The sequence below is a fragment of the Silene latifolia genome, chromosome Y, assembly GCF_048544455.1.
Source record: "Silene latifolia isolate original U9 population chromosome Y, ASM4854445v1, whole genome shotgun sequence".
NCBI lineage: Eukaryota > Viridiplantae > Streptophyta > Magnoliopsida > Caryophyllales > Caryophyllaceae > Silene > Silene latifolia.
The window spans coordinates 51,557,009-51,571,616 of record NC_133538.1 but is presented as its reverse complement, the minus strand read 5'-3'; the positions used below and the strand labels follow the sequence as shown (position 1 = coordinate 51,571,616).

The following is a 14,608-nucleotide window of genomic DNA, read 5'->3' as shown; positions in this document are numbered from 1 at the left end:
TGAAGACTCTAGGTGGGCGAGTCTTATTAGCCTTTTGCTTGTACACTTCATTGATGGACTCAATCCTAGCTCGAACTTGCCCATGCAGTTTGATCAATGCCTTTAACTTTTCCTCCGCATCTTTATGAACTAGTTCGTCTTCCGATAAAGAAATGAGGTCGAGTGGTAGGTAGGGGTTCACGCTATACACGATTTTAAATAGAGAGTGCTTTGTCACGTATGTTGGAGATCGGTTACAGGCGAACTCGGCATGAGCGAGTTTCAAATCCAAATCCTTTTGAGTCTTGCTTACGAGACCGCGCAGCAATATGCCAAGAGTGCGATTCATCACCTCCGTTTGACCATCAGTTTGAGGATGGTGAGACGTGCTGAACAATAGCTTAGTGCCCACCTTCCTCCATAGAGTATTCCCAAAATAGCTCAAGAATTTGGAATCACGATCAGAGACTATCGTCTTTGGAATCCCATGAAGACAGAGTATCTCTCGAAAATACAAATTAGCCACGTTGCTAGCGTCATCCGTTTTGTGGCATGCTATAAAATGAGCCATCATGGAAAAACGATCCACCACTACCATGATTGGCACCTTACCTCTTTGAGTACATGGTAAAGCAACAATAAAGTCCATGGATACGTCCTTCCATAGCCGGCTAGGGATAGGCAAAGGTGTGTATTCTCCGGGCTTGAAGGTACTCTTCGCCACGTGACAAGTGACATATTTCCAGATCACATTTTGTACGTCTCTTTGCATTCGAGGCAAGTCGAAATGCTCCTTTAAGACCTCCAAAGTCTTATTGACACCGAAGTTTCCACTAAGTCCACCTCCATGAGCTTCCCGTATCAATAACTTCCGAACTTGATGTTTAGGCATACAAAGCCTATTTCCTTTGAAAAGAAAATCATTTTGAATGGCAAACTTGCCTTGTGTTCCCGACTTGCATTTCCCGAACAATTCGCCAAAATCGGGGTCATCCTCATAGTAATCTTTTAAGGTTTCGAATCCAAGTAGGCGAACATCGAGCACATTCAACAAAGAATATCGTCGAGAGAGGGCATCGGCCACCACGTTGCTTTTGCCATCCTTATACTTTGAAGAAAAATGAAAGGTTTGCAGAAACTCCACCCATTTGGCGTGTCTTGGTCTCAACTTCTGCTGACCATTAATGTACTTCAATGATTCATGGTCCGAATGTAAGATGAAGTGATTCGAGCGACGATAGCTAGTGGCTCCAATGATTAAGTGCTATCACGATGGCATAGAACTCGTTATCGTATGTGCAATACTTGAGTCTAGCCCCACTCAGGTTCTCAGAAAAATAAGCAATGGGCCGCTTTCCTTGCACCAATATGGCTCTAATTCCAACACCGCTTGCATCGCACTATACCTCAAAAGGTTGTGTAAAATATGGGAGTGTCAATAATGGTGCCTCATAAAGCTTTTGGATAATTGTCTCAAAGGCCTTTAAATGCTCCTTTTTTAAAGCACCTGGTTATAGGACTCGTGATGGTGCTGAAATCCCGAATAAACCTTCGATAGAATGAAGAAAGCCCTTGAAATGACCGAACTTCCGTGACGGATTTAGGAGTAGGCCATGATTTGATTGCCTCAATCTTTGCTTGATCAACCCAAACTCCATCTTTAGAGACCACATAGCCGAGGAACATGACACTTTCGACTAAGAATGGACACTTCTCCTTTTTTCCATATAATTTCTGCCCGCGGAGTGTGCTGAACACCTCTCGAAGGTGTTTAAAAAGTTCCTCTTCACTTCGAATGTAAACCAAGATGTCATCCAAATAGACGACCACAAACCTGCCCCAGAATGGTTTAAGTATCTCGTTCAGGAGCTGCATAAAAGTACGTGGAGCATTAGTTAACCCGAATGGCATGACGGTCCATTCATATAACCCATGCTTAGTCTTGAACGCGGTTTTTCATTCGTCTCCTTCCCGCATTCTTATTTGATGATAACCACTCCTCAAGTCGATCTTGGAGAAGATCTCGGAACCATAAAACTTATCGAGCATGTCATCAAGTCTTCGAATAGGGAAGCGGTACTTGATAGTTATGTTGTTCACGGCTCAACTATCAATACACATCCGCCAAGTCCCATCCTTTTTTGTGACAAAGAGAGTAGGGACGACACATGGACTTAGACTTTCACGAACATAACCTTGTTCCATTAGCTTCTCTATTTGTCTTTGCAACTAATTTGTCTCCGTTGGGTTGCATCGATAGGCCGCTTTGTTTGGTAACGAAGCTCCAGGAATGAGATCGATTTGATGTTCGATTCCACGAATAGGGGGCAAACCCGCTGGTAAATCCTCAGGGAAAACATCCTCGAATTCTCTCAAGAGTGCCGTTAGTTGGGCATTTTTGACTCCAACACTTGGTACCTCCTTGACCACCATCAAATAGACACAACCACCTTCCTTAATAACCTCACCAACTTCTTGTTCACTAGCAAACATGGTCATGCTAGCGGCCTTCCCTTGGGTGGTGCCCATAGATCGGACAACACTAGGCTCCATTGGTTTTGGAACAAGCTTCTTACCCTTGTCGATCAATTCATACTCATTACTTTGAACACGGTGTATGACATTGCGATCAAATTGCCAAGGATGCCCCAAGAGTACATGGCATGCATCCATCGGCACTACATCACACAAGACCTGATCGGTATAAGTTCCCATAGTCAAAGCCAATTTCACTTGCTTGGTAAACTTCACCTTATTCCCGTCATCAAGCCAATGAAATGCATAGGGCTTAAGATGAGGTGTGTTATCCAACCCCAACTTATCCACCATTCTGTTTGAGGCCATGTTTGTACAACTGCCTCCGTCGATGATTAGGCTACACCACTTGTCCTTTACTTGACACTTGGTGTGAAATATTTGGTCTCTTTGTTCTGCCTCAATTGGCATGGATTGAGTTTGTAATGCTCGAAGAACCAAAGCACCCTCGTAGTTGGGAGCGGCATAAGTTTCGACATCCTCGTCGTCTTCCTCCTCTTATCTCCCTTCGAGGTTGAACACATCACCCAATCGTTCCTCCTCATTGAATAACTTATCTCGAACGGCGACGGCTTCTCTTAGCGTGATGTTTCTTTTATTTGGACAGACATTCTGAAGATGACCAAATCATTGGTACTTAAAGCACCGCACCTTAGATAGACTTGTTTCTTTAGGAATGGGTATTTTGGGAGTGGAATAAGGAGTAGAAACCGGTTTGGGGGTAGTCTCGACAACACGACTACACGGACTTCCACTTGATCCTCCCTCGGTCCTCCAATTTTGGCTACTCTCACTATAGGTCGGTGTGAATTTAGCCTTCCCTTGAGCTTCAACCTTTAGACACAAGTTACATAAAGAATCGAAATCAGCGTAGGATTGTAATTCAACCGAATTGGCTATGTTACGATTTAATCCACGAAGAAATCGAGCCACCTTTAATTCTTCACTCTCTTCTAAATCTCCCATCAGAGTGAGATTCTAAAACTCGTCGATATATTCAGAGACACTAAGCCTCCCTTGGTTGAGATAGGCGATCTTACGATAAGTTGTAAGCCTATAAGTTGCTGGAAAATTGAAAGATCATAGATCCTAATTATACTCTCTAATTAGTAACAAATTATCTCATAATATGTTCATTTAGTGATCTATGTAACATGCATGCTAATATAAAAGCATAAAAATAAAGATTGAGGAAAAACAATTTCCTTACATTGATATTTATGGTAAAATGGGCACAAACTAGATCACCTATCTAGTTTGTTTTTGAGCCAAATAAAGATGGATGATCCTCCTAAAAAAACCTTCAAAAGAAAGTCTCCTTCAAGTTGCACCCAAGAACAACACCCAAAATAATCTTACAAGTATTAACTAGATACTTGTAAAATTAACCCTTGATAATATGTGAATATTACTAAAGAAAACTTAGTAATTTTTTTGTTTACTGACAACTTAGTAAATAATGGGTTTTATTATTTGAGAGAGATGAGAGAACTACACATGCAAATGTTCAAAGTGTAGTATAAAAAATGAACAACAATGGGACTAGTGTATAAGGGGGGGAAAGTAACCGGTGGAGTGAGGAAGTGATTTTTCTTATTTTTTTTGTCCAATTCATTACTACATGCATAATCATCACATGACAACTTATGGAAGAAAAATCAAGCAAAGTGAAATGATTATGATCATCCACTACACTCCATTTACACAGTCCAATATCCCATTTACGGGTCCATTTTGGTTCTTATATTTGTCGCACAAATACATGTAAATTTTATTTAAACATCATATTATGTTTAAATTCTTCCAATTAATTTCGTCTAAATCACTCCGTAAATATACGTGTACCGCTACACATATTATTTACGTACTAATATTAGTCATATTAATCAATTAGTACAATTTTAGTGAATTAACAATTAATTAACTAAAACCCGTCTCCCAAAATTTATTATTCAATTATCGCATAATTAAATAATAACTGTCGTGCCTCGGGTCCGCAACTCAAAATATCTCTAAAATAATCGACTAACCTTTTAGTCTATAAATCAAGGGACTAAATAAATTGTATGTCATACAATTAATTAGTTATCAATTGGGGTTTGTTCCTATAGGTGTGTGTGGACATGGCCCACCTGCGGGTCCGGTTCGATCTGCGGATTCGCATCGGTCTTTTGAAAGCCACGCTCGGCGGCGTAAAAATGCTTTCGACCAGATCGTTTTAGATAGGTCGGTTTCATATCGGTAACGGTCTCGAAACGATTAGAGATGTTCGGAGTCGCCACCAAGCATTTGTGGGATGCTTGGAACCCGTTCGAAATCCACTTTATACCTCGGTCAAATCGAATCACAAAGCAGCGTTTGACATAGGTACTAAAGATAAGGAAATTGTCCCTCTTTAGCATCCAATCTCTAGAATGAGTCTCTTACGCCCTGGATAAGGTCGTCCACTATCCAAAGTTTCTGAGTAAGAGGTGAAGGTACGTATTGAGAAGCCCTTTAATCAGACACCCCGTCCCGCCCGCGGTAGCGGCCTCTACTGATCGATCTTGGTTGGTTGAATGCAAAAATTGATAAAACGGTTTAAATGCATGAATGCGCATCCAATAATTTAAACCTAACATGTGAGAGCTTTCTAAGTCGGTTGATTTAATCCTAGTATTAAGTATAAGATGTCGAGTTGGATTAATGGTTGATTTGCATGCAAGACGGAAATTAAACAACCATTTACCGTATTAGGTTTATGGTGCATAAGGTGATCCATTTGTCTTAATGAAGCATTTTGCAAATATGATTTTGAATGAGCAAATATTCGTCTGATCCGTCCTATATCCGGGCTAACCGGAGTCGGGATCGTCCTAGACTAATGCTGGAAAGGGAACAGACCCTGCACCAGGCAGCCGCATGAGGCGCGAGCCTGTTGGTAGTGCAAGGGTTCTCCCTCTGGTTTTGGAAATAAGAAAGAAGGAGCCTGTTTAGGCGCGGGTCAACCAACGGTTGTATGCCGTGTTCTGACCTTTTGAAAAAATGTTTATAAAACGTATTGAAAAATGGGTATTTGATCCGATTTGGTTTAAAAGGGTCGTTTAGACCGCATTTGTTGATTTGAGGAACGAGACTCGAATAATCATCATTATTTTGATGATATTCGGTGTCGGGTTCGACTTGGCAAGCTTGACAGGAATAGTTTTGAAAATAATTCTGAGCTAATTGTTCTAAGTTCATTTAAATGTAATTAGTCAATACTCATCATCGTACCCGGTTTAAAATCCGGCATGGTATGTAGAACCAAGGATGACTTTGTGTTGGTGACTAATATGCGTGTTTTGAAAATGTAAAGAAATGATGAAAGGCTTTAAAATACCTCCCAAAAATGAAATAAATGGCTTTAAAATACCTTTTAAATGTTATTAACCAAATATTATCATCAAAACACGGATTTAACCGTCATGGTATGAGGAACCAAGGGTGAAAAATGTTCTATGGTTAAAACAAATGAAATAAAAAAAAGGGTTTGAAAATATTTGAAATTGTAAAACCGATTAAAAATATGAAAATGGATTAAAGGGGAAAGACGAGAACAAACACGGTTGAGTTCTGACCTGGGCACCCTATTGAGGCGCGAGCCCTTTTGCACAATAAGGGGCTTCTGCCCCAGGCCAAAACTCAGTTTTGGCTCGTTTATCCCATGTTTTGGATCATGTTATGCATGTTTTAGCATGTTATAGTCATGAAACAAATGAAGACATGATAAAAGAAGGATTTTTACACCCTCATACTTACATGTTTGGTTATGGCGAGAAACCGACGTAAGTGTAACAACTCGTTTGGTCGGAAAAGACTCGGTTTAAAACCGTTTTGGTAAGTAAAAAGAGTGTTTTATTAATATTAGTGATGGTGTAGTGGTCGAAGTGGTCGGTCAAGTGATTTAATGCACAATGACGGTACCAAACATTGTGCAAGGCTTGTATTTATGATGGGTAGGTCGTGAATACGCGTCGGATTGTGACTTAAGAAGTCGAGTCGAGAATTTTAAGGGAGAAAAGAGGGGGCGGACACTCGCGTAAGTTCAAATGGGGGCATTTAAGGGGTATTTATAGGAAAATGAGTGGTTGTGTGAGTGTTGAGCAACGTGGCCACCTGGGCTGCTCAAAGAGGCGTGAGCCACATCGCAGGTCTTCGAGTTGTCCTGTCACGTTCACACAAGTGCAATCATGATTTGTTCTATCCTAGGATTTTTAGTCACATGTTTGGTACTTGACCATTCATGAATCCGAGAAATCTTAGTATAGAAGGCTTTGAATGTTTTGTTTTTGGTGGTTGACTCGGTTTGACTCGTTGTTGGACTCGGGATTTGAATTTTTGAGTCGGTTTTGACGCTAGTTAGTGTCATTGCGACCCCGTCATCATGCATTAAACACTCCAGGTACTTTTGAAAAGTTTTGAAATGTTTTATTTTCGAAATGATTTTAAGTTTTCCGACGTAAAGTTGCACACAAACTGTCGATCAAACGCCGCGATTCCAAAGCATGTTGTAGTCCGATAATCATCGGGTGTTTGTTGGAGTCTCAGCAGATACTGGGTATCTATAGAGCCCCCACATTGACTAAGGCTTGGACAGGGCGAAAGTCAAAGTAGAGCCCCCAGGTCAGTCGAAGATAAACAACCTGGACACCCAAGCGACGTCGAGGCGGCTCGAAAGGATTCGGGCCCAGGACCTGCCGTCGGGAAGGGCGATGCAAAGGCGACTCGAGGGTATTAGCCAAGGACCTATCGTCGGGAACAGTTTAGAGTATGTCGACTGTCCGTGCGGGTCCTTTAAAGTCCGTTAGAGTACGTACAAAGGCTCGCCAGCCACAAGAAGGAGTCATACCTGAGGCATCTTCGGATACGTCCTTGCATGTTTGCAGATAAAGGCTCCCCAGCTGTGGTGCGTACGTGAGGAGGGCTCACCAGCCACGATGCGTAGTAAGGAACGCCAGCCATGGTGCGTACCTGAGGAGGGCTCGCCAGCCGCGGTGCGTTGTAAGGCCCGCCACCCATGGTGCGTACCTGAGGAGGGCTCGCCAGCCGCGATGCTTAGTAAGGCTGGCTAGCCATGGTGCGTATATGAGGAGGGCTCGTCAGCCGTGGTGCGTTTTAAGGCTCGCCAACCATGGTGCGTACATGAGGAGGGATCGCCAGCCGTGGTGCGTTGTAAGGCTCGCCAGCCATGATGCGTATATGAGGAGGGCTCGACAGTCGCGATGCATAGTAAGGCTCGCCAGCCATGGTGCGTAGCTGAGGAAGGCTTGCCAGCCGCGATGCGTTGTAAGGCTCGCCAGCCATGGGGCGTATATGAGGAGGGCTCGCCAGCCGCGACGCGTTGTAAGCCTTGCCAGCCATGATGCGTATTTGAGGAGGGCTCGCCAGCCGCGACGCGTTGTAAGGCTCGCCAGCCACGATATGTATATGAGGAGGGCTCGCCAGCCGTGACACGTTGTGAGGCTCGCCAGCCATGGTGCTTATATAAGGAGGGCTCGCCAGCCACAACGCGTTGTAAGACTCGCCAGCCATGGTGCGTATGTGCGGAGGGCTCGCCAGCAACAACGCGTTGTAAGGCTCGCCAACCACGGTGCGTATATGAGGAGGGCTCGCCAGCCGTGACGCGTTGTAAGGCTCGCCAGCCATGAAGGGTCGGTTAATTGACCGTTAGAATAGCCACGTCGAATGGGCTTGTTTTGAAAGTAGTGGACTCATGATGCCGCCGTAAAAATAGTGAATTTTGTATTTTACTATCAATGTTGAAATGAGAAGGTTCCACGAGGAAGCCCCCTGTTGATATTTGAAGGAATAGTGAATTTGAACTTCCACTACTTGTTTGTTTGAATTTTTGAAGGAAATAACAAATTTTTAAATTTCGCTATTACGACTGAGGTGACAGTTTATGTGCCGCCGTTGTCATGTGATAGAAATAGTAAATTTGAATTCTTCACTATTATGTTTGAAGTGACGGTTTACGTGCCGCCGTTGACATATGAAGGAAATAGTAAATTTGGAATTTTCACTATTATTTTTGAAGTGACGGTTTATGTGCTGCCGTTGACATGTGTGGTGAAAATAGTGAAATTTTAATTTCCACTATTATTTCAAAAATGACGGTTTTAATCGCCGTCGTTTGAATTTTGACGAAATAGTGAATTTTGAATTTTTCACTATTATTCTTGCAATTGAAAATAGAAGAAATAGTGAATTTTGAATTTTCCACTATTATTTTGAAGGGAAAATGGCGGTTTTGATTGCCGTTTGTTTGAAGAAATAGTGAACTTTGAATTCACTATTATTTTTGAAATGACGGTTTTAATTGCCGTCGTTGAATTTTGAAGAATTTGCGTAGGAAATTGGACCAAAGCCCAAATTTCGCTGAATAAAGCAAAGGGAAGCCTCATTGAGGCGCGAGCCCTTTGGCGATAAAAGGAGGCTGCCCTATTTTTCTGTAAAAGACGTGAGGCTTGGCTGCTCGTCATTCATCATTCATTGCCTTCAACCTTTCGCAAAAATCCACCATTGAAGGACCTTTGTTTGCTTCCATTCGTGCTATCAACAATAATATCATCTCAAGGTATGAATTTCCTCTTGAATCATTTCGAATTTGTTGGTTTTTTTAGCTGAATTGAATTAGGGCGAGATGTTTACCCTAGAAAATCAATTTGGGCGTTTTTGATTGAGCCCATTTTGAGTGAAAAGTATGATTGCATTAGGTTAGAAACCCGTTTAGGAGTATAGCGGTGCTCTTAGTTTGCATTTTGGTCCCCGTTCCCGCTCCTTATGCTCGAAAAACGTGAGTGAGGTGGACAAAACCGTCTCATCTCACAATGCCAAGTTTATTTGCTTGGGTAATGGGTCCCACTAGGTTGCATTGTAGTCGGGAAAGACTGTATTTGCCATTACGGATCTTTATTGGGTATTGTGGGCAAAATTGGAATTTTTGCCTTTTGTGACGGTCTTATGTCTGACGAAATAAGCGCTTGTTTGAGCTTGAATTGAGTCGGTTTGCCTTGAAATCGACCATATTGGTAGTTTAGGTCGCCTTGGGGCGTGATAAAATCACGTGTGCATTTTTTTGTGGTCGTTTTTTGAATTTTTGACCGGTTTGTGCTCAAATTGGCGTATAAATTGCCTTTTTGAGCCGTCGAAAAATTCCCCATTGCATTGGGAATGCACTTTGGTTTGTTGGCGGACCTTATGTGGGTCTTGGGGTGCCGTTTTTGTTGTGGTTTTTTTTACTCATCTTTTGCTTGAAAAGAAGGGCGAGTCGTTTTTTTTGCGTTTTTAGTAAATTGTTTTTGTGCTAGGATTTTGGGCGGGATTGCCCTTGCTTTGTTTTGCAGGTTGTTTGTTTTTGTTTGTTCTGGGTTTGTCTGATTTACGCCGTCATAATGCCGAAATTTCGACTGACTTTTTTTGTTTAACCTTGATCGCAGGGGACTATTTGGGACCTATGGGGTTCGTCGTTGAGGCATTGGAGGAGGAGGATGTTCCTGGAGGAGGAGAGGCGATTGTTTTTTGTTACAGGATTGGTTGTGTTTCTCCCTGGTGGCCTTTGCCCGGCCAATGATCGGGTATCGATCGTTGGTCGTTGTCTGCAGAGGTTCGGATGCCCGATGAGTGGAGTTCAATACGGGCGTGTTATCCCATGTTGCCACTTTTGATCGTTGTCGAATTCTGGTGATTGGAGGTCAACATCGGGGTAGTGTCCATTGTCATGCTCCTCTTTCACTCTTCAATTCTGCTGATTGGAGGTCAATGTCGGGGTAACATGCTGAGTTACGATCCTCGGTTGTCGTGTCCTCCGAAGTCTGCTAGCCATAATTTTTCTTTTTGTCGTGGAGCAGGAACGAGGTATTACTGTAACACCCCCATACTCCAAGTGCTTTACTAGGACCACTTAAGGCATGGAAGTGCTACCATCTCGGTTACCCGAGGTAATGATAATCATAAGACAATAAGGAAACGTACTTTAAAAGTAAACATAGTTTAAGTGATTACATGATCAAAACCAAAACTGATAAACTGAAATACAAGGTTCTCAGACGGTCTACTGCTAAAACTATCAAAGCTACAAAACACCGTCGACAAATGGAAAACTTCTAACTGCTACGTGATGACTCATCCCAGCTATCCCATACGCGTCATATCATACCTGCTCAATAACTGCTCACCACCCCCGAATGGATCACCACAGTTTTTAAAACATTAAACGGGGTCAGTACTAATCACACAATTTATATAACAAACAGTACAATAAAACAACACAGCTCAAACAGTCACACACAATCACCCACTCCAAACAATCTCCGCCATCGACTGTCCACTGGACCAGCCCTGCCAGTGGGGGACCGTAGCCGTACCCACCAAATCCCCGCTCATCATACCGAGCGATAACCCTGTCCCATTAATGTGCACATCCCCTTCCGTGGCGGGTTCCACGAAGGGCGAAACTAGGGCGTGAAGCCACTCCCGCAAGTTACTCCACTCAGCCGAGAACGCATCTCGAGAACCAGAGACAAACAATCAGCAATCACAATACAACATCAACAACCGTCTGAACCAATCAACAACCACTAACTACAGCACAATCACCACACATTATGTAAATACTACTGAGTAGGGAAACCCTACCAGGAATGCAACACAAACATCAGACGATCTAGCAGCTGTCTCAAAACCTTTCCTCTACGAACCCTTCTCTTATACACATAATCATACAATCACTACCACATCAACATAAACATAGAAAACCCCCAATCCCAAAATTAGGGTTTAACGAAACTTAATTAAATATAATAAATTCGGTACGTAGATCTTACCCTCGACGCAAGGATCACAAAGATATAAAGAACGACAGGATCCGACACTTCTAGCTCTGGGATTTGCTAATAATGCGGCGAGAATGATTCAACGTAACTTCTAATCTTCTCTTGAAGGTTTTTAGATTGTAAAAGTGTTTTGAAAAAAGTGACGAAAGCCTTATATATCATTCCCGCATTATTAATAAAACCCGTCAAAACATTACCCGTAAACCGGGCTACTCGATCGACTAGCTGAGGTACTCGATCGAGTGCCCCCTTACTCGATCGAGTATCAAGGTTACTCGATCGAGTATCCAACAAGTCAGAAACTATTTTAAACTGCAAAACACCCTTACTCGACAGAGTAAGGCCCACTCGATAGAGTACCCAGAGGCTCATAAAACCGTAGTATTACAGTCTTGCCTCCTTAAAAAGAACTTCGTCCCCGAAGTTCAACCCATACATAAAAACGAACATACTAACTCGGTCAAGGCGCAACAAAGCTACTAAGAACTCAAAACAAAACCCCAACTTATAAAACATGAAACCATGAACACTAAACACCAACTCCACCAACTATTCCTACCTCCACACATCGCTCACGATGTCGTATCAACAACATCATAAACTCTCCCGACACTAACTCCATACACTACTAACTACCATGCACTAACGCTGCTAGCTCCATAATATATCATCCACTGCCAAATCCAATATCAAGACACTCATAGACATCAAATGGAATGTTACATTCTACCACCCTTAAAAGGAACTTCGTCCTTGAAGTTTACTCACACTCATAACCTCATCATCCAACTGTCAACACTAGTGAAATATTCTCACACTCCTAAACATCACACTACTACAAGCACGGTCATGGCCTTTTAACAACATCAACCACAAAATATACAACTTCATTCTTTATGCTACACCAACACTCTACTGTGAATATACCACCATATGCACAACTATCAAAATCTCTTTTATTGCATCCTACTCCTCTTAAGATAAATGTTACGTCCTCGTAACTCACTAATACTATATCCTTAGTTATATCTTCTCATTATTCTCATCACCATCACATGTCATAGATAACCACCTATACTCTAAGCACTCGCCATGCATATATCCAAGGCTCTCTTACTTAAACAATTCTCATACTTCAATTCACTCGTCACACCCCTAACCTGTACCTCAAAATCTTTAGCTTAACCCAAAACTTCAACTTTTCCACATTACCGCAATACGACATACCTCTCTATATAAACTATATAAAACTCCCATCGTCAAAAGCATAACTCACGATCCACACTTGTTACGTACACTCACCCTAGCTCCTCAAGTTCTTTTCTTTCATTACCACAAAACTCATACATAACTTAACATGACACCAAATCCCAATACCCTGCACTCACTATCTTAACAAAAGATTATGAACCACCTGTCGCTTTCAGATCATTACAACACATGTTCCACGAATCACTTGCCATGACTATGACTACCGATGCCTCATCTTAAAACAAGATCAAAATTACTGTAACAACTTCTCACAACTATGTCCCATCAACATAATGTCACAATACCATGACAACAACGAAAACATATACAACTCTCTTTCATATCATACTCTACCCTCATTCCAAAACATAACTGGTAAGAAACATCAATAAACAAAACAACTGTCTATCTGTACAAACTGAAACTCACAGTAAGCCACATCAGACAAAACAACAATTTATGTGTAACTGGTATGTACTTTCGAAACTCGAATCATAAACATCCCGCCTACTCCACCACAACCGGTGATGGCATCGCAACACCGCCACCAACAACCACACCGCAGTACGAAAATACCCGCATCACAACACTAAATACCGTGCCCGGATCACCACCCGAGGCACCACAACCACATCGATAGTCATCACAACTTACACTATCCCATAAGCACTGACTCAACATAACTTCTCGGACAAGAAAAACTTACTCAAATCCACTTTACTAAATCACAAAGCAACATATTATATGAATTAAACAGATAATAACCTCATGAACATCATCCCCTTACCACATCACGGAATAACATATATCATGAATACATACAAGTATAACCAGTCATGCCAGATCAATCAAATGATTACTTTTTGAATATCATTCAATTAAATTACCGTGTCCAACATATATCACAGAACATTCAGATAACAGTTTTATAACTATCACACTATACCACTTCCTGTGAGGTCAGAACCTCGCACAAACATTTATACACATCATAGACCCGTAATCACATCCACCTAGTCAGTCCTGATCATGTAAGTTACCACTCGATAAAGGTTACCTGTCGCCCGAGCTTAACTCATATGCCCCTCATAACATATTCCCCCATTCGCACAACCATCACCTCATGCCAAGTATAACCATACCATTACTATTCAACTATTAGCACCCGCCTCATCTGACCATATCTTATACTTCCTTACAACCATACATATCAATTCGGCCTCTACAAAATCAACCTCATTAGAATTGCTACCTTTCTAATATACCATCACCCTTAACCACTAGTCACAAACCATAACACTACCACTGTCCGGGCATCAAACCTCTTATACTCATCTCTAAACATCATGATTTATTTCCTATCTGTGGTTAACATCCCAAATAACGAACATCAAATCCATCAACAACATTACCTCAACATTCTTCCTAATACTATCCTTAATTGTATAGTCAACCGACTCACCAAAAAAATCTCATATCATGCAGATATTCTACCTGTAACACCCCCTCATACCAAGGTACCTTACTAGGACTACCCCAGCATGAAAGGTTGTTACCATCTCGGTTGCCCGAGGTTAGTATATATCAAAAGCAACAGTCCAAACACATTTATTAATGTACGGTAGTTATAAAAGTTACATAGTCTCCAAAATCTAATAAACGAATTATCCAAAGGGCAACAACTACCAAAACAATAACTAAGGCTCGTGATGGTGTCATCTAATCCAGCGTGGTGACTCTCCCATGACTGCCCCAAGCTCAATAAATGTATCACTCTGTCACACCGCTCACCATCCCGAATGGATCACCGTAGGTTTTACAAAACAACAACACGGGGTCAGTACTACTCAATCAATATAAGACAACAAACATTACCACCAGCGGATCATCGATCTCACACACAGTAACCGACCACACACCGAAGTGTGTAGCCCTGCCAGATTACCCATCGCAACAGGTAATCCTCGTCGCCAGTGGGTGACCGCAAC

General features: G+C 42.0%; 1 protein-coding gene across 1 annotated transcript; it reads right to left on the bottom strand.

Annotated features, from left to right (window-relative positions):
- Nucleotides 1-2,208: 2,208 nt before the first annotated feature.
- On the bottom strand, nucleotides 2,209-2,823 carry LOC141628024 (uncharacterized). The gene has a single exon (XM_074441213.1). It carries the CDS (start codon nucleotides 2,821-2,823, stop codon nucleotides 2,209-2,211), a length of 615 nt encoding a protein of 204 aa, XP_074297314.1.
- Between the last annotated feature and the right edge of the window lie 11,785 nt (nucleotides 2,824-14,608).

Excerpts from the sequence above, each read along its gene's own strand:
- LOC141628024 (XM_074441213.1), bottom strand. The coding sequence starts at position 2,823 with ATGGCCTCAAACAGAATGGTGGATAAGTTGGGGTTGGATAACACACCT.